A 26789-nucleotide genomic window follows, 5' to 3' on the forward strand; every position below is an offset into this window, starting at 1 on the left:
GATGCAGGCAAAGCCGATGAGTCAGATGCCTTCTATGACCTCCTGTCACAGGTGCTGACTAAAGTGGCACCTCGGGATAGTCATCTTGTTGGGTGACTTTAATGCCCGAGTTGGTCATGATGCTGGCGCCTGGTCTGGAGTGATTGGAGGGCATGGGCCGGATCAGCTCAATAACAACGGTAGGAGGCTGCTAGATTGTTGTGCAGCCCATGGGCTTGTAATTACCAACACGCTGTTCCGGCATCGGCGCATCCACACAACATCATGGATGTATGCCGGGTCCAAGCAAGAACATCTGCTGGACTACGTAGTGACGAACCAGCGGATGCGAGCCCATGTCCTTGACACCAGGACCTACCGTGGAGCTGATCTGCCCACTGACCATCCACTTGTCATCTGTAAGATGCGCCTGCCATTCTTCCACTCCGGTGGTAGGTGTACACCCAGGACCCCATTCCAACCTAAAGTGGCCTGGTCTCAGCTAGTTGATGGAAGTTGTATGCATGAATTTAATTATCGCTTGTGGCTGGGGTTGGCATTGTCTCCCACTCCTCCTGATGTCGAGGGTAAATGGGCGAGGTTTAGGACTGTGACTCATGCAGCTGCAATGGCTGCTTTGGGTCCACGGTCCAGACCTCCCCATAGATCCTGGCTGACAGAGGTGTTCAGGCTGGCTGAGAAAAAGCGACAGGCCCACTCTAATCGTCTACAGCATCCCACACCAGAGAATGAGGCTTACCGCAGCCTTCGCTTGGAGGTTCGGAGAGCCGTGAGGCCCTGCAAGGATGGGTGGTGGTCGCGGGTTGCTGAGGAGATGGAGTCTGCCTCAGTGGCCCGCGATCACAAATCTCTATTTATTCACCTGCAGCGCCACACCTATTACCATCATTAGGGGAAAAAATGGTAATCAAATCTCTGACCCACAGAAACAGGTTTACAAATTTGCTGTGAGGTCCTGGGGGAGGGGAAATCCCTCGGCATGGAAAACATCGTGGCACAAAGTGGGGATGACCCTGCTGAGGCTGCGGTGCCTCAAATATTGGAAGAAGTCACCCCCTGTGAGTGGCTGGCTGAGGTGCCATCTGTTGAGGAAGTACTGAAGGCGATCCAGAGTCTGAGACCAGGAAAGGCACCGGGCAGAAATGATCGCTCAAGCAAAATGCTGAGGGAGGGTGGCGTTTGTGCACAGACTGCCCTATATGACATCATAACAACAGTCTGGACCACTGGACAGGTTCCGCAGGATTGGAAGGATGCCCTGGTGGTCCCCCTCTTAAGAAGGGGGACCGCACAGACTGTAACAACTACAGTGGCATCTCATGCCGGGAAAGGTCCTGGCAAGGATTATTTAACATTGCCTTGTCAGGCAAGCTGAGGAGAGGCTTGTGGAGCCCCAATGCGGTTTCAGGAAAGGGCGGTCCTGCACAGATGCCATATTTTCTGTCCGTCTGCTACAGCAGAAGTGTAGGGAATTCCAACAAGACCTACATCTCTGCTTTATTGACCTGGTCAAGGCCTATGATATCATCAGTAGGCCTGGGCTCTGGGTTGTTCTTCGTGCTTTTGGAGTCCCTGACCCTCTGCTCACGATCATTAAGGACCTTCATGATGGTGAGCCGGCCCGGGTAAAACTACATGGCCGGGAGTCAGAGCCATTCCCTGTTCACCTTGGGGTGTGACAGGGATGTCCTCTGGCTCCAAAATTATTTCACATCTATTTTGACCACGTAGTTCGTGAAGCCTTTGCTGGCTGTACCGGAGGAATTTCCATCTGGTACGGATACAATGGGAGGCTGATTGATGCCCGGGTGTGGTCAAGGAATGGCTCCCTATTGCTCAACCACGTTATGTATGCCGATGATCTGGTAATTGCGACTCATTCAGAGGAGGAGTTGGAGGCGCTGCCCCACCTCTACTCAGAGGTGGGGCCTTACCATCAGCCCCACCAAAACTAAGCACCTGCCTGGTTATTTTGTACCATCGGGCACTCCACCCCCACAACTCCCAATCGGTGATGGGGCAGTTGTGGAGAGAGTGGAGTGTTTCCCATACCTGGGCAGTGTGCTCATGACCGGCTCTGGTTTGACAGAGGTCTCACTCCGAATCAATCGAGCGGCAATATCTTTTCATCGGTTGCGCAACGCTGTGTGGAAGCTACCTGGTCTGTCGCTCCGCACGAAGCTTCAGGTCTTCTCGGCCACGGTCATTCCCTCCTTTCTCTACACTTGCGAAACATGGACCCCCCTAATGGAACATCTTCGCCGGTTGGAAACATTTAGGCTAGCCTGCCTACGATCCTTCCTGAGTTTAACCAGGCTGGATTGTGTGATGAGCTCACAAATCCTAGAAAGATCTGGGCAAGGTCCCATCGGTGAGCTCCAGCAGGCAAGGCTGCGTTGGCTGGGTCACATAGCCCGCATGGCCAGCCACCGCATGCCTATAAAGCTTTTGTTCAGCCGGATCAAGGGGGCGTGCGTCACACCGTGTGTGTGCGTGTGTCACACCGTGTGTGCATGTGTATGCACACACGGTGTGACACACGCACACACGCAAAACAACCCCTTACCTCCTCGCGGTGCCGGACGGGCAACTCTGTCGTGGACAGTGCTGTGGGGGGAGATCCAATTTTGATTGGCTCCTCCCCTCATGGCGTCTGTGTCCACCACAGGGGCTAAACGGGGGCTCTGGACGGGTGCAAGGGGCTGGTAACCCCTCACCTTCAATTAATTACCACGAAACCACGAATTAAACTGAAATATGTAACAACTAAGCTTGTGCCGGAGGCCCCGGGGGGCCAGGCGTCTATGACGTCTCCTGGCGAAACCCCAATTGGCGGAGCCAGGAGATTGAATGCCTACCCTCGGGGCTCCTCCAGAAACAACGAAAAGCCACTACGGGTGGCCACGTGGAATGTTCGAACGCTCACTGCAGAGGAGAGGCTGCCACTCCTCTGTCGGGAGCTGGACCGGTACCGCCTGGATCTATGCGGCATTCAGGAGGTCCGGTGGACCGGCTCTGGCTCCTACCACCATGAGGGGTGGACAGTCCTCTACTCGGGGCAGCAGACTGCCAAACAACAGGGTGTGGGTCTTCTTTTGAACAAAAGAATGAAGGGGGCGTGGGAGCGTGGCGGTGAGGTGTGGGAAGCTGTAAGCCCCAGGCTACTTTGGGCTCGCCTTCCCATCAACCGGAGGCGAGGAATGGTGGTCGTGGTTACTTATGCCGCCACCGAAGATGAACATCCGTGGAGGGATGCAGGCAAAGCCGATGAGTCAGATGCCTTCTATGACCTCCTGTCACAGGTGCTGGCTAAAGTGGCCCCTTGGGATAGAGTCATCATGTTGGGTGACTTCAATGCCCGAGTTGGTCATGATACTGGTACCTGGTCTGGAGTGATTGGGGGGCATGGGCCAGATCAGCTCAATAACAACGGTAGGAGCCTGCTAGCTTTTTGTGCAGCCCATGGGCTTGTAATTACCAACACGCTGTTCCGGCATCGGCGCATCCACACAACATCATGGATGCATGCCGGGTCCAAGCAAGAACATCTGCTGGACTACATAGTGACGGACCAGCGGATGCGAGCCCATGTCCTTGACACCAGGACCTACCGTGGAGCTGATCTGCCCTCTGACCATCGACTAGTCATCTGTAAGATGCGCCTGCCATTCTTCCACTCCGGTGGTGGGTGTACACCCAGGACCCCATTCCGACCTAAAGTTGCCTGGTCTCAGTTATCTGATGAAAGTTGCAAGCGAGAATTTCATCATCGCTTGCGGCTGGGATTTGCATCGTCCCCAACTCCTCCTGATGTCGAGGGTAAATGGGCGAGGTTTAGGACTGTGACTCATGCAGCTGCAATGGCTGCTTTAGGTACGCGGTCCAGACCTCCCCAGAGACCCTGGCTGACAGAGGAGGTGTTCAGGATGGCTGAGAAAAAGCGACAGGCCCACTGTCATCGGCTACAGAATCCCACGTCAGAGAATGAGGAGGCTTACCGCAGCCTTCGCTCGGAGGTTCGGAGAGCCGTGAGGCGCTGCAAGGATGGGTGGTGGTCGCGGGTTGCTGAGGAGATGGAGTCTGCCTCAGTGGCCCGTGATCACAAATCTCTATTTAACTCCTTCAAAAAAGTAACCTGCAGCGCCACACCTATATCCATCATTAGGGGAAAAAACGGTGATCCAATCTCCGACCCCCAGGAACAGGTTTGCAGATTTGCTGAGCATTTCTGTGAGGTCCTGGGGGAGGGAAAATCCCTCAGCCAGGAAAACATCGTGGCACAAAGTGAGGATGACCCTGCTGAGTCTGCGGTGCCTCAAATATTGGAAGAAGTCACCCCCTGTGAGTGGCTGGCTGAAGTGCCATCTGCTGAGGAAGTACTGAAGGCGATCCGGAGTCTGAGACCAGGAAAGGCAGCGGGCAGAGATGATCTCCCAAGCGAAATGCTGAGGGAGGGTGGCGTTTGTGCACAGACTGCCCTATATGACATCATAACAACAGTCCGGACCGCTGGACGGGTTCCGCAGGATTGGAAGGATGCCCTGGTGGTCCCCCTTTTTAAGAGGGGGGACCGCACAGCTGCAGGGGCATCTCACTCCACAGTGTGCCGGGAAAGGTCCTGGCAAGGATTATTCAGCATCGCCTTGCCAGGCACGCTGAGGAGAGGCTTGCGGAGCCCCAGTGCAGTTTCAGGAGGGGGTGGTCCTGCACAGATGCCATATTTTCTGTCCGTCTGCTACAGCAGAGGTGTAGGGAATTCCAACAAGACCTACGTCTCTGCTTTATTGACCTGGTCAAGGCCTATGATACCATCAGTAGGCCTGGGCTCTGGGTTGTTCTTCGTGCTTTTGGAGTACCTGACCCTCTGCTCACGATCATTAAGGACCTTCATGATGGTGAGCGGGCCCGGGTAAAACTACGTGGCCGGGAGTCAGAGCCATTCCCTGTACACCTTGGGGTGCGACAGGGATGTCCTCTGGCTCCCACATTATTTAACATCTATTTTGACCACGTAATTCGTGAAGCCTTCAATAGCTGTACCGGGGAAATCTCCATATGGTACAGATATAATGGGAGGCTGATCGATGCCCGGGTGCGGTCAAGGGATGGCTCCCTATTGCTCAACCACGTTATGTATGCTGATGATTTGGTAATAGCTGCTCAGTCAGAGGAGGAGTTGGAGACGCTGCTGCTGAGACTGGAGCGTGCCACTAAGAGGTGGGGCCTTACCATCAGCCCCACCAAAACTAAGCACCTGCCTGGGTATTTTGTACCATTGGACACTCCACCCCCACAACTCCCAATCGGTGATGGGGCAGTTGTGGAGAGAGTGGAGAGTTTCCCATACCTGGGCAGTGTGCTTATGACTGGCTCCAGTTTAACAGCAGACGTCTCACTCCGAATCAGTCGAGCGGCAATATCTTTTCATCGGTTGCGTAACGCTGTGTGGAAGTTACCCGGTCTGTCGCTCCGCACTAAGCTTCAGGTCTTCTCGGCCACGGTCATTCCCTCCCTTCTCTACGCTTGCGAAACGTGGACCCCCCTAATGGAACATCTTCGCCGGTTAGAAACATTTAGGCTAGCCTGCCTACGATCCATCCTGGGTTTAACCAGACTGGATTGTGTGAGGAGCTCACAAATCCTTGAAAGATCTGGGCAAGGTCCCATCGGTGAGCTCCTCCGGCGGGCAAGGCTACGATGGCTGGGTCATGTAGCCCGCATACCCAGCCAACGCATGCCGAAACAGCTTTTGTTCGGCCGGATTGAGGGGGCTAAGCGGGCGCGACACGGGCTAGAGAAGAGATGGAGTGATGTGGTACAGGAGGACGTGGAGCTGAGTGGACTTGCCGATGACTGGTACCAGCGGTGTCAAGATCGGTCTCTGTGGAGGAGGCTCGTGAAGGACGCTACTGGGCAGTTGGAGGCAGTCGCCCTCCAACAACAACGGAGGGCGGAGGAGCGACGCTCAGAACAACGAGCGGAGCGCCGGGTGACTAAAGCACAGCAGGTTGGCACAGTAGGGGGCACAGGTCGTGCATCAGCCAGTCATCTCAGTCAGTCGACCCGTGGCACCTGGGTCTGCCCCGTGACCTCCTGCCAGCGGGTGTTCGACACTTCACGTGGCCTCAGGGTGCACATAGCCTGGCACAAGCGTCGTGGTTGACGTCACCGCCACTTAGTGGCGAATGGCGGTTGTTGTTGTGTGTGTGTGTCACACCGTGTGTGTGTGTGTCACACCGTGTGTGTGTGTGTGTGTCACACCGTGTGTGTGTGTGTCACACCGTGTGTGTGTGTGTGTCACATCGTGTGTGTGTGTGTCACACCGTGTGTGTGTGTGTGTCACACCGTGTGTGTGTGTGTGTGTCACACCGTGTGTGTGTGTGTCACACCGTGTGTGTGTGTGTCACACCGTGTGTGTGTGTGTGTCACACCGTGTGTGTGTGTGTCACACCGTGTGTGTGTGTGTCACACCGTGTGTGTGTGTGTGTCACACCGTGTGTGTGTGTGTCACACCGTGTGTGTGTGTCACACCGTGTGTGTGTGTGTCACACCGTGTGTGTGTGTGTGTGTCACACCGTGTGTGTGTGTCACACCGTGTGTGTGTGTGTGTCACACCGTGTGTGTGTGTGTGTCACACCGTGTGTGTGTGTGTCACACCGTGTGTGTGTGTGTGTGTCACACCGTGTGTGTGTGTGTCACACCGTGTGTGTGTGTGTCACACCGTGTGTGTGTGTGTCACACCGTGTGTGTGTGTGTGTCACACCGTGTGTGTGCGTGTGTGTCACACCGTGTGTGTGTGTGTGTGTCACACCCTGTGTGTGTGTGTCACACCATGTGTGTGTGTGTCACACCGTGTGTGTGTGTGTGTGTGTCACACCGTGTGTGTGTGTGTGTGTCACACCGTGTGTGTGTGACACCCTGTGTGTGTGCGTGTTTGTTTACACCGTGTGTGTGTGTGTGTCACACCCTGTGTGTGTGTCACACCGTGTGTGTGTGTGTCACACCGTGTGTGTGTGTGTGTGTCACACCGTGTGTGTGTGTGTGTGATTCAGGCTGCAGGAGCTCACCAACTGCACAGACGACGCAGCCGATGTGAACGACATTGAACTCATTCAGCACATCAACGTCAACTGCACTCGCCTCAAGAGGCTGCTGCACGGTGCAGCACACACAGCACACACACAGCACACACACAGCACACACACACAGCACACAGCACACACACACAGCACACACACAGCACACACACACAGCACACACACACAGCACACACACACAGCACACACACACACACAACACAGTACACACACACAGCACACACACAGCACACACACACAGCACACACACACAGCACACACACACACACAACACAGTACACACACACAGTACACACACAGCACACACACACAGCACACACACACAGCACACACACACACACAACACAGTACACACACACAGTACACACACAGCACACACACACAGCACACACACACACACAGCACACACACACAGCACACACACAGCACACACACAGCACACACACACACAGCACACACACACACACAGCACACACACACACACAGCACACACACACAGCACACACACACAGCACACACACAGCACACACACAGCACACACACACACACAGCACACACACACAGCACACACACACACACACAGCACACACACAGCACACACACACAGCACACACACAGCACACACACGCACACAGCACACACACACAGCACACACACACAGCACACACACACAGCACACACACACACAGCACACACACACAGCACACACACACACAGCACACAGTACACACATACACACAGCACACACACACACACCACACACACAGACACACACAGCACACACACACACAGCACACACACACACACAGGACACACACACAGCACACACACACCACACACACAGACACACACACACACAGCACACACAGCACACACACACACAGCACACACACACAGCACACACACACACAGCACACACACAGCACACAGCACACACACAGTACACACACACAGCACACACACACAGTACACACACACAGCACACACACACAGCACACACACAGCACACACACACAGCACACACACACAGCACACACACACAGCACACACACACACAGTACACACAGCACACACACACACAGCACACACAGCACACACACACACAGCACACACACACAGCACACACACACACAGCACACAGTACACATAGCACACACACACAGCACACACAGCACACACACACAGCACACACACAGCACACACACAGCACACACACACACACCACACACACACAGCACACACACACACACAGCACACACACACAGCACACACACACACACAGCACACACACACACAGCACACACACACAGCACACACACACACAGCACACACACACACACCGCACACACACACAGCACACACACACACAACACAGTACACACACACAGCACACACACACACAACACAGTACACACACACAGCACACACACACACAGCACACACACACAGCACACACACAGCACACACACACACACAGCACACACACACACACAGCACGCACACACAGCACACACACACAGCACACACACAGCACACACACACACAGCACACACACAGCACACACACACACACCACACACACACAGCACACACAGCACACACAACACACACACAGCACACAGCACACACACAGTACACACACACACAGTACACACACACAGCACACACACACAGCACACACACACAGCACACACAGCACACACACAGCACACACACACACACAGCACACACACACACACAGCACACACACACACAGCACACACACACACAGCACACACACAGCACACACAGCACACACACACACAGCACACACACACACAGCACACACACACACACACAGCACACACACAGCACACACACACACACAGTACACACACACAGCACACACACACAGCACACACACATTACACACACACACAGCACACACACACACAGTACACACACACAGCACACACACACAGTACACACACACAGCACACACACACACAGCACACACACACAGCACACACACACAGCACACACACACACAGCACACACACAGCACACACAGCACACACACATACAGTACACACAGCACACACACAGTACACACACACACAGCACACACAGACACACACACACACAGCACACACACGCAGCACACACACACAGTACACACACAGCACACACACACAGCGCACACACACACACAGCACACACACACAGCACACACACACAGTACACACACACACACCACACACACACAGCACACACACACAGCACACACACACAGTACACACACACACACCACACACACACAGCACACACACACAGCACACACACACAGCACACACACAGCACACACACAGCACACACACATTACACACACACACAGTACACACACACACAGCGCACACACACACACAGCACACACACAGCACACATACACACACAGCACACACAGCACACACACACAGCACACACACACAGCACACACAGCACACACACACAGTACACACACACACAGCACACACACACACAGCACACACACACAGCACACACACACAGTACACACACACACCACACACACACAGTAACACACACAGTAACACACACAGTACACACACACACACCACAGCGCACACACACAGTACACACACACACACACCACACACACACAGTAACACACACAGTACACACACACACAGCACACACAGACACACACAGGCAGCTAACCACCACCACCACCACCACTCCCCGCTTGTGCTGCGTACAGAGACCGTGCTGAAGTTCAAAGCCCTGAGGAAGGTGGCTCAGCTGGCGGTGATCACCAGCCTGGAGAAGGTGAGCGTACTGTGGTGAGCGTACTGTGGTGAGCGTACTGTGGTGAGCGTGCTGTGGTGAGCGTACTGTGGTGAGCGTACTGTGGTGAGCGTACTGTGGTGAGCGTACTGTGGTGAGCGTACTGTGGTGAGCGTACTGTGGTGAGCGTACTGTGGTGAGCGTACTGTGGTGAGCGTACTGTGGTGAGCGTGCTGTGGTGAGCGTAGTGTGGTGAGCGTACTGTGGTGAGCGTGCTGTGGTGAGCGTACTGTGGTGAGCATGCTGTGCTGAGCGTACTGCGGTGAGCGTACTGTGATGAGCGTAGTGTGGTGAGTGTACTCTGTGTGGTTGAGTGAGTGTGGTGAGTGTGGTTGATTGAGTGTGGTGAGTGAGTGTGAGTGAGTGTGGTGAGTGTGGTTGAGTGAGTGTGGTGAGTGTGGTGAGTGAGTGTGGTTGAGTGTGGTGAGTGTGGTTGAGTGAGTGTGGTGAGTGTGGTGAGTGAGTGTGGTGAGTGTGGTGAGTGAGTGTGGTGAGTGAGTGTGGTTGAGTGTGGTGAGTGAGTGTGGTTGAGTGAGTGTGGTGAGTGTGGTGAGTGAGTGTGGTGAGTGTGGTGAGTGAGTGTGGTTGAGTGTGGTGAGTGAGTGTGAGTGAGTGTGGTGAGTGTGGTTGAGTGAGTGTGGTGAGTGAGTGTGGTGAGTGAGTGTGGTGAGTGAGTGTGGTGAGTGAGTGTGGTTGAGTGTGGTGAGTGAGTGTGGTTGAGTGAGTGTGGTGAGTGTGGTGAGTGTGGTTGGGTGAGTGTGGTGAGTGTGGTTGAGTGAGTGTTGTGAGTGAGTGTGGTGAGTGGTGAGTGTGGTTGGGTGAGTGTGGTGAGTGTGGTTGAGTGAGTGTGGTGAGTGAGTGTGGTGAGTGAGTGTGGTTGAGTGTGGTGAGTGAGTGTGGTTGAGTGAGTGTGGTGAGTGAGTGTGGTGAGTGTGGTGAGTGTGGTTGAGTGAGTGTGGTGAGTGTGGTTGAGTGAGTGTGGTGAGTGTGGTTGAGTGAGTGTGGTGAGTGTGGTGAGTGATTGTGGTTGAGTGTGCTGAGTGAGTGTGGTTGAGTGAGTGTGGTTGAGTGAGTGTGGTGAGTGAGTGTGGTGAGTGAGTGTGGTGAGTGTGGTGAGTGTGGTGAGTGTGGTTGAGTGAGTGTGGTGAGTGAGTGTGGTTGAGTGAGTGTGGTGAGTGAGTGTGGTTGAGTGAGTGTGGTGAGTGAGTGTGGTGAGTGTAGTTGAGTGAGTGTGGTGAGTGTAGTTGAGTGAGTGTGGTGAGTGTGGTTGGGTGAGTGTGGTGAGTGTGGTTGGGTGAGTGGTTGAGTGAGTGTGGTGAGTATGAGTGGTGAGTGAGTGAGTAAGTGGTAAGTGAGTGAGTGGTGAGTGAGTGGTGAGTGTGTGTTGAGTGAGTGAGTGGTGAGTGAGTGGTGACTAAGTGGTGAGTGAGTGGTGAGTAAGTGGTGAGTAAGTGGTGAGTAAGTGGTGAGTGTGTGGTGTGTGGTGAGTGTGTGGTGAGTAAGTGGTGAGTAAGTGGTGAGTGTGTGGTGAGTAAGTGGTGAGTAAGTGGTGAGTAAGTGGTGAGTGTGTGTGTGCTGCAGGTGTTCTGGGTGTGGGTGGAGAACCACGCTGATGAGTTCACCAACCTCTACCAGAGACCCCAGCCGGAGCTTGCGGGTAAAACCACAACCACCACAACCACCACAACCACCACAACCACCACCACAACCACCACTACCACCACCACTACCACCACAACCACTACCACCACTACCACCACCACAACCACCACTACCACCACCACTACCACCACCACTACCACCACCACTACCACCACAACCACCACCACAATCACCACATCCACAACCACCACAACAACCACAACCACCACAACTACCACAACCACCACAACCACCACAATCACCACAACCACCACCACAACCACCACCACAATCACCACAACCACCACCACAATCGCCACAACCACCACCACAATCACCACAACCACTACCACCACCACTACCACCACCACAACCACCACCACAACCACCACAATCACCACAACCACCACCACAATCACCACAACCACCACCATAATCACCACAACCACCACCACAATCACCACAACCACCACCACAATCACCACAACTACCACCACAATCACCACAACCACCACCACAATCACCACAACCACTACCACCACCACTGCCACCACCACCACAACCACCACAGCCACCACCACCACCACAATCACCACTACCACCACCACAACCACCACCACAACCGCCACCACTACCACCACCACAACTGCCACCACAACTACCACAACCACCACTACCACAACAACCACCACCACTCTCTCTGTCTCTCTGTCCCTCTGTCTCTCTCTCCGTGTCTGTCTCCGTGTCTCTCTCTGTCTCTCTGTACCTCTGTCTCTCTCTCACCGTCTCTGTGTCTCTGTCTCTCTCTGTGTCTCTGTCTCTCTCTCTGTCTGTGTCTCTGTCTCTCTGTCTGTCCCTCTCTCTCTGTCTGTCTCTCTGTCTCTCTCTGTGTCTCTGTCTGTCTCTCTCTGTCTGTGTGTCTTTCTATCTCTCTGTCTCTCTGTGTCCCTGTCTCTCTCTCTGTCTCTCTCTTACCGTCTCTCAGTCTCTCTGTCTCTCTCTGTGTCTCTGTCTCTCTCTCACCATCTCTGTCTCTTTGTCTCTCACTGTCTCTCTCTGTGTTTCTGTATCTTTCTCTGTCTGTGTCTCTGTCTCTCTGTCTGTCCCTCTCTCTCTCTGTCTGTCTCTCTGTCTCTCTCTGTGTCTCTGTCTCTCTGTCTCTCTCTCACCGTCTCTCTCTCTCTGTCTCTCTGTCTGTGTCTCTGTCTGTCTCTCTCTGTCTGTGTGTCTTTCTGTCTCTCTGTCTCTCTGTGTCCCTGTCTCTCTCTCTGTCTCTCTGTCTCTCTCTCACCTTCTCTGTCTCTCTGTCTGTGTCTCTGTCTGTCTCTCTGTCTCTCTCTGTCTGTGTGTCTCTCTGTCTCTCTCTGTCTCTCTCTCACCGTCTTTGTCTCTCTCTGTGTCTCTCTGTGTCTCTCTGTCTCTCTGTCCCTCTGTCTCTCTGTTTCTCTCTCTCTCTCCGTGTCTCTCTCTCTGTGTCTCTGTCTCTCTGTCTCTCTCTGTCTTGCTGTCTCTCTGTCTCTCTCTCACCTTCTCTGTCCCTCTGTCTCTCTCTGTGTTTCTGTCTCTGTCTGTCTCTCTGTCTCTCACCGTCTCTGTCTCTCTGTCTGTCTCTCTCTGTGTCTCTGTCTGTCTCTCTCTCACCGTCTATGTCTCTCTGTCTCTCTCTGTCTGTCTCTCTGTGTCTCTGTCTCTCTGTGTCTCTCTCTGGCTCTCTGTGTCTGTGTCTCTGTCTCTGTCTCACCGTCTCTGTCTCACCGTCTCTGTCTCTCTCTCTGTGTCTCTGTCTCTCTCTCTTGTGTCTCTGTGTCTCTGTCTCTCTCTCACCGTGTCTCTGTCTCTCTGTCTCTGTGTCTCTGTCTCCGTGTCTCTCTAGAGAGTGCCCAGAAGCTCTTTGACCTGGTGGACGCGTTTGCCGAGAGTCTGTCTCTCTCTCACCGTCTCTGTCTCCGTGTCTCTCTGTCTGTGTCTCTGTCTCTGTCTCTCTCTCTGTGTCTCTGTGTCTCTGTCTCCGTGTCTCTCTAGAGAGTGCCCAGAAGCTCTTTGACCTGGTGGACGCGTTTGCCGAGAGTCTGTCTCTCTCTCACCGTCTCTGTCTCACCGTCTCTCTGTCTCTCTCTCTGTCTCTCTGTCTCTCTCTCACCGTCTCTGTCTCACCGTCTCTCTGTCTCTCTCTCTGTCTCTCCGTGTCTCTCTCACCGTCTCTGTCTCTCTGTGTCTCTCTCTCTGTGTCTCTGTGTCTCTGTCTGTCTCTCTGTCTCTCTCTCACCGTCTCTGTCTCTCTCTGTCTGTGTCTCTCTCACTGTGTCTCTGTCTGTCTCTGTCTCTCTGTCTCTCTCTCACCGTCTCTGTCTCTCTCTCTGTCTCACTCCGTCTCTCTCTGTCTCTCTGTCTCTCTCACTGTGTCTCTGTCTCTCTCTCACTGTCTCTCTCTCTGTGTCTCTCTGTCTCTCTCTCACTGTCTCTCTCTCTGTGTCTCTCTGTCTCTCTCACTGTGTCTCTGTCTCTCTGTCTCTCTCTCTCACCGTCTCTATCTCTCTCTGTCTCTCTGTCTCTCTCTCTGTCTCTCCGTGTCTCTCTCACCGTCTCTGTCTCTCTGTGTGTCTCTCTCTGTGTCTCCGTGTCTCTCTAGAGAGTGCCCAGAAGCTCTTTGACCTGGTGGACGCGTTTGCTGAGAGCCCGAAACGCAAGGCGGCCGTGTGGCCCCTGCAGATCGTCCTCCTCATCCTGTCTCTCTGTCTCTCTGTCTCTCTGTGTCTCTGTCTGTCTCTCTGTCTCTCTGTCTCTCTCTCACCGTCTCTGTCTCACCGTCTCTCTGTCTCTCTCTCTGTCTCTCCGTGTCTCTCTCACCGTCTCTGTCTCTCTGTGTCTCGCTCTGTGTCTCTGTCTCCCTCTCTGTGTCTCTGTGTCTCTGTCTCCGTGTCTCTCTAGAGAGTGCCCAGAAGCTCTTTGACCTGGTGGACGCGTTTGCCGAGAGCCCAAAACGCAAGGCGGCCGTGTGGCCCCTGCAGATCGTCCTCCTCATCCTGTGCCCGGACATCCTCCAGGAGGTCAACGGAGACTTTGTGCAAGACAGCAACACCAACAAGGTCCCCACTGCCTGCCCCTCTGGCTCGCTCACCACTCGCTCACCACTCGCTCACCACTCGCTCACTCTCTCACTCGCTCACCACTCACTGACTCACTCACTCACTCGCTCGCTCACTCACTCCAGGAGGTCAATGGAGACTTTGTGCAAGACAGCAACACCAACAAGGTCCCCACTGCCTGTCCCTCTGACTCGCTCACCGCTCACTCACCACTCGCTCACCACTCGCTCACCACTCACTCGCTCACCACTCGCTCACTCCAGGAGGTCAACGGAGACTTTGTGTAAGACAGCAACACCAACAAGGTCCCCACTGCCTGCCCCTCTGACTCGCTCACCACTCACTCACCACTCGCTCACTCACCACTCGCTCACTCACCACTCGCTGACTCACCACTCGCTCACCACTCGCTCACTCTCTCACTCGCTCACCACTCACTGACTCACTCACACTCTCACTCACTCTCTCACTCACTCTCTCACTCGCTCTCTCTCTCACTCGCTCACCACTCTCTCTCGCTCACCACTCTCACCACTCGCTCACCACTCACTGACTCACTCACTCTCTCACTCACTCACTCACTCTCTCACTCACTCTCTCACTCACTCTCTCACTCGCTCACTCACCACTCTCTCACTCGCTCGCTCACCACTCGCTCACCGCTCACCACTCACTCTCTCTCTCGCTCACCACTCGCTCACCACTCGCTCACCACTCGCTCACCACTCGCTCACCACTCACTCACCACTCGCTCACCACTCACTCTCTCACTCGCTCACCACTCACTCTCTCACTCACTCTCTCACTCACTCTCTCACTCACTCTCTCACTCGCTCTCTCGCTCACCACTCGCTCACCACTCACTCACCACTCGCTCACCACTCTCTCACTCACTCACCACTCACTCTCTCACTCGCTCACTCACCACTCTCTCACTCACTCTCTCACTCTCTCTCTCACTCGCTCACCACTCACTCTCTCTCTCTCTCACCACTCACTCGCTCACCACTCTCACTCACTCTCCACTCACTCACCACTCGCTCACCACTCGCTCACCACTCACTCACCACTCGCTCACCGCTCACTCGCTCGCTCACTCACTCCAGGAGGTCAACGGAGACTTTGTGTAAGACAGCAACACCAACAAGGTCCCCACTGCCTGCCCCTCTGACTCGCTCACCACTCACTCACCACTCACTCACCACTCGCTCACCACTCTCTCTCTCACTCGCTCACCACTCACTCGCTCACCACTCTCTCTCTCACTTGCTCACCACTCACTCACCACTCGCTCACCACTCTCTCTCTCACTCGCTCACCACTCTCTCCACTCGCTCACCACTCACTCGCTCACCACTCGCTCACCACTCGCTCACCGCTCGCTCACCGCTCACTCACCGCTCACTCACCACTCACTCACCACTCGCTCACCACTCGCTCACCACTCGCTCACCACTCGCTCACTCTCTCACTCGCTCACCACTCACTGACTCGCTCACTCTCTCACTCACTCTCTCACTCACTCTCTCTCACCACTCACTCGCTCACCACTCTCTCTCTCACTCGCTCACCACTCACTCGCTCGCTCACCACTCACTCTCTCTCTCGCTCACCACTCGCTCTCTCACTCACCACTCGCTCACCACTCGCTCACTCACTCCAGGAGGTCAACGGAGACTTTGTGTAAGACAGCAACACCAACAAGGTCCCCACTGCCTGCCCCTCTGACTCGCTCACCACTCGCTCACCACTCACTCACCACTCACTCACCACTCACTCGCTCACCACTCGCTCACCACTCGCTCACTCACCACTCGCTGACTCACTCACTCTCTCGCTCACCACTCGCTCACCACTCACTCGCTCACCACTCGCTCACCACTCGCTCACCATTCGCTCACCACTCGCTCACCACTCTCTCACTCGCTCACCACTCACTCTCTCACTCGCTCACTCACCACTCTCTCACTCACGCTCTCACTCTCTCTCTCACTCGCTCACCACTCACTCTCTCTCTCTCACCACTCACTCGCTCACCACTCTCTCTCTCACTCGCTCACTCACCACTCTCTCACTCGCTCACCACTCGCTCACCACTCACTCACTCTCTCACTCGCTCGCTCACCACTCACTCACCACTCGCTCACCACTCTCTCTCTCTCGCTTGCTCACCACTCACTCGCTCTCTCGCTCACCACTCTCTCCACTCGCTCACCACTCGCTCACCGCGCTCGCTCACCGCTCACTCGCTCGCTCACCACTCGCTCACTCACTCCAGGAGGTCAACGGAGACTTTGTGCAAGCCAGCAACACCAACAAGGTCCCCACTGCCTGCCTCTCTGGCTCACTCACCACTCACTCACCACTCACTCACCACTCACTCACCACTCTCTCACTCGCTCACCACTCACTCTCTCACTCGCTCACCACTCGCTCACTCACTCACTCACTCTCTCACTCGCTCACCACTCACTGACTCACTCACTCTCTCACTCACTCTTTCACTCGCTCTCTCGCTCACCACTTGCTCACCACTCGCTCACCACTCACTCGCTCACTCACTCTCTCACTCGCTCGCTCACCACTCTCTCTCACTCTCGCTCACCACTCTCTCGCTCACCACTCGCTCACCCCTCACTCACCACTCGCTCACCACTCGCTCACCACTCACTCACTCTCTCACTCGCTCACCACTCACTGACTCACTCACTCTCTCACTCACTCTTTCACTCGCTCTCTCGCTCACCACTTGCTCACCACTCGCTCACCACTCACTCGCTCACTCACTCTCTCACTCGCTCGCTCACCACTCTCTCTCACTCTCGCTCACCACTCTCTCGCTCACCACTCGCTCACCACTCTCTCTCTCACTCACCACACTCACCACACTCACCACACTCACCACACTCTCGCTCACCAGAAACTCTTCCTAGAGAATGTGCGACGCGCCCTCTCTCTCTCTCACTCACCACTCTCTCTCACTCACCACTCACCACTCACCACTCTCTCTCTCTCTCACTCACCACTCACCACTCTCTCTCTCACTCACTCACCACTCACCACACTCACCACTCTCTCTCTCACTCACCACTCTCTCTCACTCACCACTCACCACTCACCACACTCACCACTCACCACACTCACCACTCTCTCACCACTCACCAGAAACTCTTCCTAGAGAATGTGCGACGTGCCCTCTCCCTCTCTCACTCACCACACTCACCACTCACTCACCACTCTCTCACCACTCTCTCTCACTCACTCACCACTCACCAGAAACTCTTCCTAGAGAATGTGCGACGCGCCCTCTCTCTCTCTCACTCACCACACTCACCACTCACTCACCACACTCACCACTCTCTCTCTCTCTCTCACCACACTCACCACTCTCACCACTCACCACTCTCTCTCTCACTCACCACACTCACTCTCTCACTCACCACACTCACCACTCTCACCACTCACCACTCTCTCTCTCACTCACCACTCTCTCTCTCTCACTCACCACACTCACCACTCACCAGAAACTCTTCCTATAGAATGTGCGACGCGCCCTCTCTCTCTCTCACTCACCACTCTCACTCTCTCTCTCACTCACCACTCTCTCTCTCTCACTCACCACTCACTCACCACACTCACCACTCTCTCTCTCACTCACCACACTCACCACTCACCAGAAACTCTTCCTAGAGAATGCGCGACGCGCCCTCTCTCTCTCTCACTCACCACACTCACCACTCACTCTCTCTCTCTCACTCACTCACCACTCACCACTCTCTCACTCACCACTCTCTCTCTCACTCACCACTCTCTCTCGCTCACCAGAAACTGTTCCTAGAGAATGTGCGACGCGCCCTCTCTCTCTCTCACTCACCACTCACTCACCACTCTCTCACTCACCACTCTCTCTCTCTCACTCACCACTCACTCACCACTCTCTCTCTCACTCACCAGAAACTCTTCCTAGAGAATGTGCGACGCGCCCTCTCTCTCTCTCTCTCACTCACCACTCACTCACCACTCACTCACCACTCACCAGAAACTCTTCCTAGAGAATGTGCGACGCGCCCTCTCTCTCTCTCACTCACCACTCTCTCTCACTCACCACTCACTCACCACCCTCACCACTCACCAGAAACTCTTCCTAGAGAATGTGCGACGCGCCCTCTCTCTCTCTCACTCACCACTCTCTCTCTCTCTCTCACTCACCACTCTCTCTCTCTCACTCACCACTCACTCACCACACTCACCACTCTCTCTCTCACTCACCACACTCACCACTCTCTCTCACTCACCACTCACCACTCACCAGAAACTCTTCCTAGAGAATGTGCGACGCGCCCTCTCTCTCACTCACCACTCACCACTCACCAGAAACTCTTCCTAGAGAATGTGCGACGCGCCCTCTCTCTCACTCACCACTCTCACCACTCTCTCTCACTCACCACACTCACCACTCTCTCTCACTCACCACTCACCACTCACCAGAAACTCTTCCTAGAGAATGTGCGACGCGCCCTCTCTCTCTCTCACTCACCACACTCACCACTCACCAGAAACTCTTCCTAGAGAATGTGCGACGTGCCCTCTCTCTCTCTCTCTCACTCACCACACTCACCACTCACTCACCACTCTCTCACCACTCACCAGAAACTCTTCCTAGAGAATGTGCGACGCGCCCTCTCTCTCTCTCTCACTCACCACTCTCTCTCTCACTCACCACTCTCTCACCACTCACCAGAAACTCTTCCTAGAGAATGTGCGACGCGCCCTCTCTCTCTCTCACTCACCACTCTCACTCACTCACCACACTCACCACTCACTCACCACTCACCACTCTCTCTCTCTCTCACTCACCACTCTCTCACCACTCACCAGAAACTCTTCCTAGAGAATGTGCGACGTGCCCTCTCTCTCTCTCACTCACCACACTCACCACACTCACCACACTCACCACTCACTCACCATTCTCACCACTCACCACTCTCTCTCTCTCACTCACCACTCACCAGAAACTCTTCCTAGAGAATGTGCGACGTGCCCTCTCTGGCCACGGGACAAGCCGTCAGCTCACGGAGAGCGCCGCAGTGGCGAGCGTCAAGCTGTGTAAGGCGAGCACGTACATCAGCTGGGAGGATCACTCGGTCATCTGTTTCCTCGTGCAGTCCATCCTGCCTGACCTCAAGGTGGGTGGGTGGGTGGGTGAGTGGGTGGGTGGGTGGGTGAGTGGGTGGGTGAGTGAGTGGGTGAGTGGGTGGGTGGGTGGGTGAGTGGGTGGGTGGGTGAGTGGGTGAGTGAGTGAGTGAGTGGGTGGGTGAGTGGGTGAGTGAGTGAGTGGGTGAGTGAGTGAGTCAGTGAGTGAGTGAGTGAGTCAGTGAGTGAGTCAAGCTGTGTAAGGCGAGCACGTACATCAGCTGGGAGGATCACTCGGTCATCTGTTTCCTCGTGCAGTCCATCCTGCCTGACCTCAAGGTGGGTGGGTGGGTGGGTGAGTGGGTGGGTGGGTGAGTGGGTGGGTGGGTGGGTGAGTGGGTGGGTGAGTGAGTGGGTGAGTGGGTGGGTGGGTGGGTGAGTGGGTGGGTGGGTGAGTGGGTGAGTGAGTGAGTGAGTGGGTGGGTGAGTGGGTGAGTGAGTGAGTGGGTGAGTGAGTGAGTCAGTGAGTGAGTGAGTGAGTCAGTGAGTGAGTCAAGCTGTGTAAGGCGAGCACGTACATCAGCTGGGAGGATCACTCGGTCATCTGTTTCCTCGTGCAGTCCATCCTGCCTGACCTCAAGGTGGGTGGGTGGGTGGGTGAGTGGGTGGGTGGGTGGGTGAGTGGGTGGGTGAGTGAGTGGGTGAGTGGGTGGGTGGGTGGGTGAGTGGGTGGGTGGGTGAGTGGGTGAGTGAGTGAGTGAGTGGGTGGGTGAGTGGGTGAGTGAGTGAGTGGGTGAGTGAGTGAGTCAGTGAGTGAGTGAGTGAGTCAGTGAGTGAGTCAAGCTGTGTAAGGCGAGCACGTACATCAGCTGGGAGGATCACTCGGTCATCTGTTTCCTCGTGCAGTCCATCCTGCCTGACCTCAAGGTGGGTGGGTGGGTGGGTGAGTGAGTGGGTGGGTGGGTGGGTGAGTGGGTGGGTGGGTGGGTGAGTGGGTGGGTGAGTGAGTGAGTGAGTGGGTGAGTGGGTGGGTGGGTGGGTGGGTGAGTGGGTGAGTGAGTGAGTGGGTGGGTGAGTGGGTGAGTGAGTGGGTGAGTGGGTGAGTGAGTGAGTGAGTGGGTGAGTGGGTGGGTGAGTGGGTGAGTGGGTGAGTGAGTGGGTGGGTGAGTGAGTGAGTGGGTGGGTGAGTGGGTGGGTGGGTGAGTGAGTGAGTGAGTCAGTGAGTGAGTCAAGCTGTGTAAGGCGAGCACGTACATCAGCTGGGAGGATCACTCGGTCATCTGTTTCCTCGTGCAGTCCATCCTGCCTGACCTCAAGGTGGGTGGGTGAGTGGGTGAGTGGGTGGGTGGGTGAGTGAGTGGGTGGGTGGGTGGGTGAGTGAGTGGGTGGGTGAGTCAGTGAGTGAGTGGGTGAGTGAGTCAGTGAGTGAGTCAGTGAGTGAGTCAAGCTGTGTAAGGCGAGCACGTACATCAGCTGGGAGGATCACTCGGTCATCTGTTTCCTCGTGCAGTCCATCCTGCCTGACCTCAAGGTGGGTGGGTGAGTGGGTGAGTGGGTGGGTGAGTGAGTGAGTCAGTGAGTCAGTGAGTCAGTGAGTCAGTGAGTGAGTCAGTGAGTGAGTCAAGCTGTGCAAGGCGAGCACGTACATCAGCTGGGAGGATCACTCGGTCATCTGTTTCCTCGTGCAGTCCATCCTGCCTGACCTCAAGGTGGGTGGGTGAGTGGGTGGGTGGGTGGGTGAGTGGGTGAGTGGGTGAGTGAGTGAGTGGGTGGGTCAGTGAGTGAGTGAGTGGGTGGGTGGGTGAGTGGGTGGGTGGGTGAGTGGGTGAGTGAGTGGGTGAGTGGGTGAGTGGGTGGGTGAGTGGGTGAGTGAGTGGGTGAGTGAGTGAGTGAGTCAAGCTGTGTAAGGCGAGCACGTACATCAGCTGGGAGGATCACTCGGTCATCTGTTTCCTCGTGCAGTCCATCCTGCCTGACCTCAAGGTGGGTGGGTGGGTGGGTGAGTGGGTGAGTGGGTGGGTGAGTGGGTGAGTGAGTAAGTGAGTGGGTGGGTGAGTGGGTGGGTGAGTGAGTGAGTGGGTGGGTGAGTGGGTGAGTGAGTGAGTGGGTGAGTGAGTGGGTGAGTGGGTGAGTGAGTCAAGCTGTGTAAGGCGAGCACGTACATCAGCTGGGAGGATCACTCGGTCATCTGTTTCCTCGTGCAGTCCATCCTGCCTGACCTCAAGGTGGGTGGGTGGGTGAGTGGGTGGGTGGGTGGGTGGGTGAGTGGGTGGATGAGTGAGTGGGTGGGTGGGTGAGTGAGTGGGTGGGTGGGTGAGTGAGTGAGTGAGTCAGTGAGTGAGTGAGTGAGTGGGTGAGTGAGTGAGTGAGTCAGTGAGTGAGTCAAGCTGTGTAAGGCGAGCACGTACATCAGCTGGGAGGATCACTCGGTCATCTGTTTCCTCGTGCAGTCCATCCTGCCTGACCTCAAGGTGGGTGGGTGAGTGGGTGAGTGGGTGGGTGGGTGGGTGAGTGAGTGGGTGGGTGGGTGGGTGAGTGAGTGGGTGGGTGAGTCAGTGAGTGAGTGGGTGAGTGAGTGAGTCAGTCAGTGAGTGGGTGAGTGAGTCAGTGAGTGAGTCAAGCTGTGTAAGGCGAGCACGTACATCAGCTGGGAGGATCACTCGGTCATCTGTTTCCTCGTGCAGTCCATCCTGCCTGACCTCAAGGTGGGTGGGTGGGTGGGTGAGTGGGTGGGTGGGTGGGTGAGTGGGTGGGTGAGTGAGTGGGTGAGTGGGTGGGTGGGTGGGTGAGTGGGTGGGTGGGTGAGTGGGTGAGTGAGTGAGTGAGTGGGTGGGTGAGTGGGTGAGTGAGTGAGTGGGTGAGTGAGTGAGTCAGTGAGTGAGTGAGTGAGTCAGTGAGTGAGTCAAGCTGTGTAAGGCGAGCACGTACATCAGCTGGGAGGATCACTCGGTCATCTGTTTCCTCGTGCAGTCCATCCTGCCTGACCTCAAGGTGGGTGGGTAGGTGGGTGGGTGAGTGGGTGAGTGAGTGGTGAGTGAGTTGGTGAGTGAGTTGGTGAGTGAGTGAGTGAGTTGGTGAGTGAGTTGGTGAGTGAGTCAGTGAGTGAGTTGGTGAGTGAGTTGGTGAGTGAGTGAGTGAGTTGGTGAGTGAGTTGGTGAGTGAGTCAGTGAGTGAGTTGGTGAGTGAGTTGGTGAGTGAGTGGGTGAGTGAGTTGGTGAGTGAGTGAGTGGTGAGTGAGTTGGTGAGTGGGTGAGTTGGTGAGTGAGTGAGTTGGTGAGTGGTGAGTGAGTTGGTGAGTGAGTGGGTGAGTGAGTTGGTGAGTGAGTTGGTGAGTGGGTGAGTTGATGAGTGAGTGAGTGGGTGAGTGAGTGGGTGAGTTGGTGAGTGAGTCAGTGAGTGAGTGGTGAGTGAGTGAGTTGGTGAGTGAGTGAGTTGGTGAGTGAGTGAGTTGGTGAGTGGGTGAGTTGGTGAGTGGGTGAGTTGGTGAGTGAGTTGGTGAGTGAGTGAGTGTCACCCCCCGTGTCTCTGGCCATGCCAGACGTTGCTCTTCAACCCGGCCCGGCCGTTCTCCCGTGGTGCCGGGAGTCTCAGTGCCGACCTGGACCTCATGATGGACTGCTTCATCTCCTGCTTCCGCATCAACCCTCACAACAACCAACACTTCAAGGTGGAGTCTCACCCACAGTCACCCACAGTCACACACAGTCAGCCACAGTCAGCCACAGTCACACACAGTCAGCCACAGTCACCCGCAGTCACCCACAGTCACCCACAGTCACCTGCAGTCACCCGCAGTCAGCCACAGTCACTCACAGTCACCCACAGTCACCCACAGTCAGCCACAGTCACCCACAGTCAGCCACAGTCACCCACAGTCACCCGCAGTCACCCGCAGTCACCCACAGTCACCTGCAGTCACCCGCAGTCAGCCACAGTCACTCACAGTCACCCACAGTCACCCACAGTCAGCCACAGTCACCCACAGTCAGCCACAGTCACCCACAGTCACCCGCAGTCACCCGCAGTCACTCACAGTCAGCCACAGTCACCCACAGTCACCCACAGTCAGCCACAGTCACCCGCAGTCACCCGCAGTCAGCCACAGTCAGCCACAGTCACCCACAGTCACCCAGAGTCAGCCACAGTCACCCACAGTCACCCACAGTCACCCGCAGTCACCCGCAGTCAGCCACAGTCACCCACAGTCAGCCACAGTCACCCACAGTCAGCCACAGTCACCCACAGTCACCCAGAGTCAGCCACAGTCACCCACAGTCACCCACAGTCACCCGCAGTCACTCACAGTCACCCACAGTCAGCCACAGTCAGCCACAGTCACCCACAGTCACCCACAGTCACCCACAGTCAGCCGCAGTCACCCGCAGTCACCCACAGTCACCGACAGTCACCCGCAGTCACCCGCAGTCACTCACAGTCACCCACAGTCACCCACAGTCACCCGCAGTCACCCGCAGTCAGTCACCCACAGTCACCCGCAGTCACCCGCAGTCAGCCGCAGTCAGCCACAGTCACCCACAGTCACCCGCAGTCAGCCGCAGTCACCCACAGTCACCCACAGTCACCCGCAGTCAGCCACAGTCACCCACAGTCACCCACAGTCACCCACAGTCAGCCGCAGTCACCCACAGTCACCCACAGTCACCGACAGTCACCCGCAGTCACCCGCAGTCACTCACAGTCACCCACAGTCACCCACAGTCACCCGCAGTCACCCGCAGTCAGTCACCCACAGTCACCCGCAGTCACCCGCAGTCAGCCGCAGTCAGCCACAGTCACCCACAGTCACCCGCAGTCAGCCGCAGTCAGCCACAGTCACCCACAGTCACCCGCAGTCACCCGCAGTCAGCCACAGTCACCCACAGTCAGCCACAGTCACCCACAGTCAGCCGCAGTCACCCGCAGTCACCCGCAGTCAGCCACAGTCAGCCGCAGTCACCCGCAGTCAGCCACAGTCACTCACAGTCACCCACAGTCACCCACAGTCAGCCACAGTCACCCACAGTCACCCGCAGTCACCCACAGTCACCCACAGTCACCTGCAGTCAGCCACAGTCACCCACAGTCACCCGCAGTCACCCACAGTCACCCACAGTCACCTGCAGTCAGCCACAGTCACCCACAGTCACCTGCAGTCACCCGCAGTCACCCACAGTCACCCACAGTCACCCACAGTCACCCGCAGTCAGCCACAGTCACCCACAGTCACCTGCAGTCACCCGCAGTCAGCCACAGTCACCCACAGTCACCCAGAGTCAGCCACAGTCACCCACAGTCACCCACAGTCACCCGCAGTCAGCCACAGTCACCCACAGTCAGCCACAGTCACCCACAGTCAGCCACAGTCACCCACAGTCACCCAGAGTCAGCCACAGTCACCCACAGTCACCCACAGTCACCCGCAGTCACTCACAGTCACCCACAGTCAGCCACAGTCAGCCACAGTCACCCACAGTCAGCCACAGTCACCCACAGTCAGCCACAGTCACCCACAGTCAGCCACAGTCACCCACAGTCACCCGCAGTCACCCGCAGTCACTCACAGTCACCCACAGTCACCCACAGTCACCCGCAGTCACCCGCAGTCAGTCACCCACAGTCACCCGCAGTCACCCGCAGTCACCCGCAGTCAGCCACAGTCACCCACAGTCACCCGCAGTCACCCACAGTCACCCGCAGTCAGCCACAGTCACCCACAGACACCCGCAGTCACCCGCAGTCACCCGCAGTCACCCACAGTCAGCCGCAGTCACCCGCAGTCACCCACAGTCAGCCACAGTCAGCCACAGTCACCCACAGTCACCCACAGTCAGCCACAGTCACCCGCAGTCACCCACAGTCACCCGCAGTCAGTCACCCACAGTCACCCGCAGTCAGCCGCAGTCACCCACAGTCACCCACAGTCACCCGAAGTCACCCACAGTCACCCACAGTCACCCGCAGTCAGCCGCAGTCACCCACAGTCACCCACAGTCACCCACAGTCAGCCACAGTCACCCGCAGTCACCCGTAGTCAGCCACAGTCACTCACAGTCACCCACAGTCAGCCACAGTCACCCGCAGTCACCCACAGTCACCCACAGTCAGCCGCAGTCAGCCACAGTCACTCACAGTCAGCCACAGTCACTCACAGTCACCCACACTCAGCCACAGTCACCCACAGTCACACACAGTCACCCACAGTCACCCGCAGTCAGCCACAGTCACTCACAGTCACCCACAGTCAGCCACAGTCACCCGCAGTCACCCGCAGTCACCCGCAGTCAGCCGCAGTCAGCCACAGTCACCCACAGTCAGCCACAGTCAGCCACAGTCACCCATAGTCACCCGCAGTCACCCACAGTCACCCACAGTCACCCACAGTGAGCCACAGTCAGCCGCAGTCACCCGCAGTCACCCACAGTCACCCACAGTCACCCACAGTCACTCACAGTCACCCGCAGTCACCCGCAGTCACTCACAGTCACCCACAGTCAGCCACAGTCAGCCACAGTCACCCATAGTCACCCGCAGTCACCCGCAGTCACCCACAGTCACCCACAGTCACCCACCGGTGTGTCGTTGGCCGAGTGAGAATCCAACTTCGGTTGTAGCTGGGATCATAGTGCAACACACAGACACACACAGACACACACACACACATACACAGACACACACACACACATACACACACACAGACACACAGACACACACACACAGACACACACACAGACACACATACACACACACAGACACACACACATACACACACACAAACACACACACAGACACACACACACACATACACACACACAGACACACAGACACACACACACACAGACACACACACAGACACACACAGACACAGACACACACAGACACACACACACACAGACACACAGACACATACAGACACAGACACACACACACACATACAGACACACACAGACACACAGAGACACACACACACAGACTCACACACACAGACACACAGA

General features: G+C 55.9%; 1 protein-coding gene and 1 long non-coding RNA gene across 2 annotated transcripts in view; one reads left to right on the plus strand and one right to left on the minus strand.

Moving 5' to 3' along the window:
* The window catches only part of NF1 (neurofibromin 1), a 331965-nt gene that overhangs the window by 12370 nt on the left and 292806 nt on the right, over nucleotides 1-26789 (plus strand). Inside the window, exons 7-12 of the mRNA XM_076058585.1 lie at nucleotides 7053-7159; nucleotides 9852-9919; nucleotides 11519-11594; nucleotides 14507-14664; nucleotides 19677-19850; nucleotides 23336-23464. Coding sequence (XP_075914700.1) covers nucleotides 7053-7159; nucleotides 9852-9919; nucleotides 11519-11594; nucleotides 14507-14664; nucleotides 19677-19850; nucleotides 23336-23464 — 712 coding nt within the window. The remainder of the gene's footprint in view (nucleotides 1-7052; nucleotides 7160-9851; nucleotides 9920-11518; nucleotides 11595-14506; nucleotides 14665-19676; nucleotides 19851-23335; nucleotides 23465-26789) is intronic.
* Nucleotides 17577-18185, minus strand: LOC142908219 (uncharacterized). The gene is made up of 3 exons (XR_012931640.1): nucleotides 18130-18185; nucleotides 17800-17861; nucleotides 17577-17652 (listed from the first exon to the last, which is right to left on the minus strand). It is a non-coding gene; the product is annotated as an uncharacterized LOC142908219 (long non-coding RNA).

Source organism: Petromyzon marinus, assembly GCF_048934315.1.
Source record: "Petromyzon marinus isolate PM22_M1 ecotype Great Lakes invasive population chromosome 77 unlocalized genomic scaffold, UKy_Petmar_22M1.pri1.0 chr77_unloc.1, whole genome shotgun sequence".
Taxonomy (NCBI): domain Eukaryota; kingdom Metazoa; phylum Chordata; class Hyperoartia; order Petromyzontiformes; family Petromyzontidae; genus Petromyzon; species Petromyzon marinus.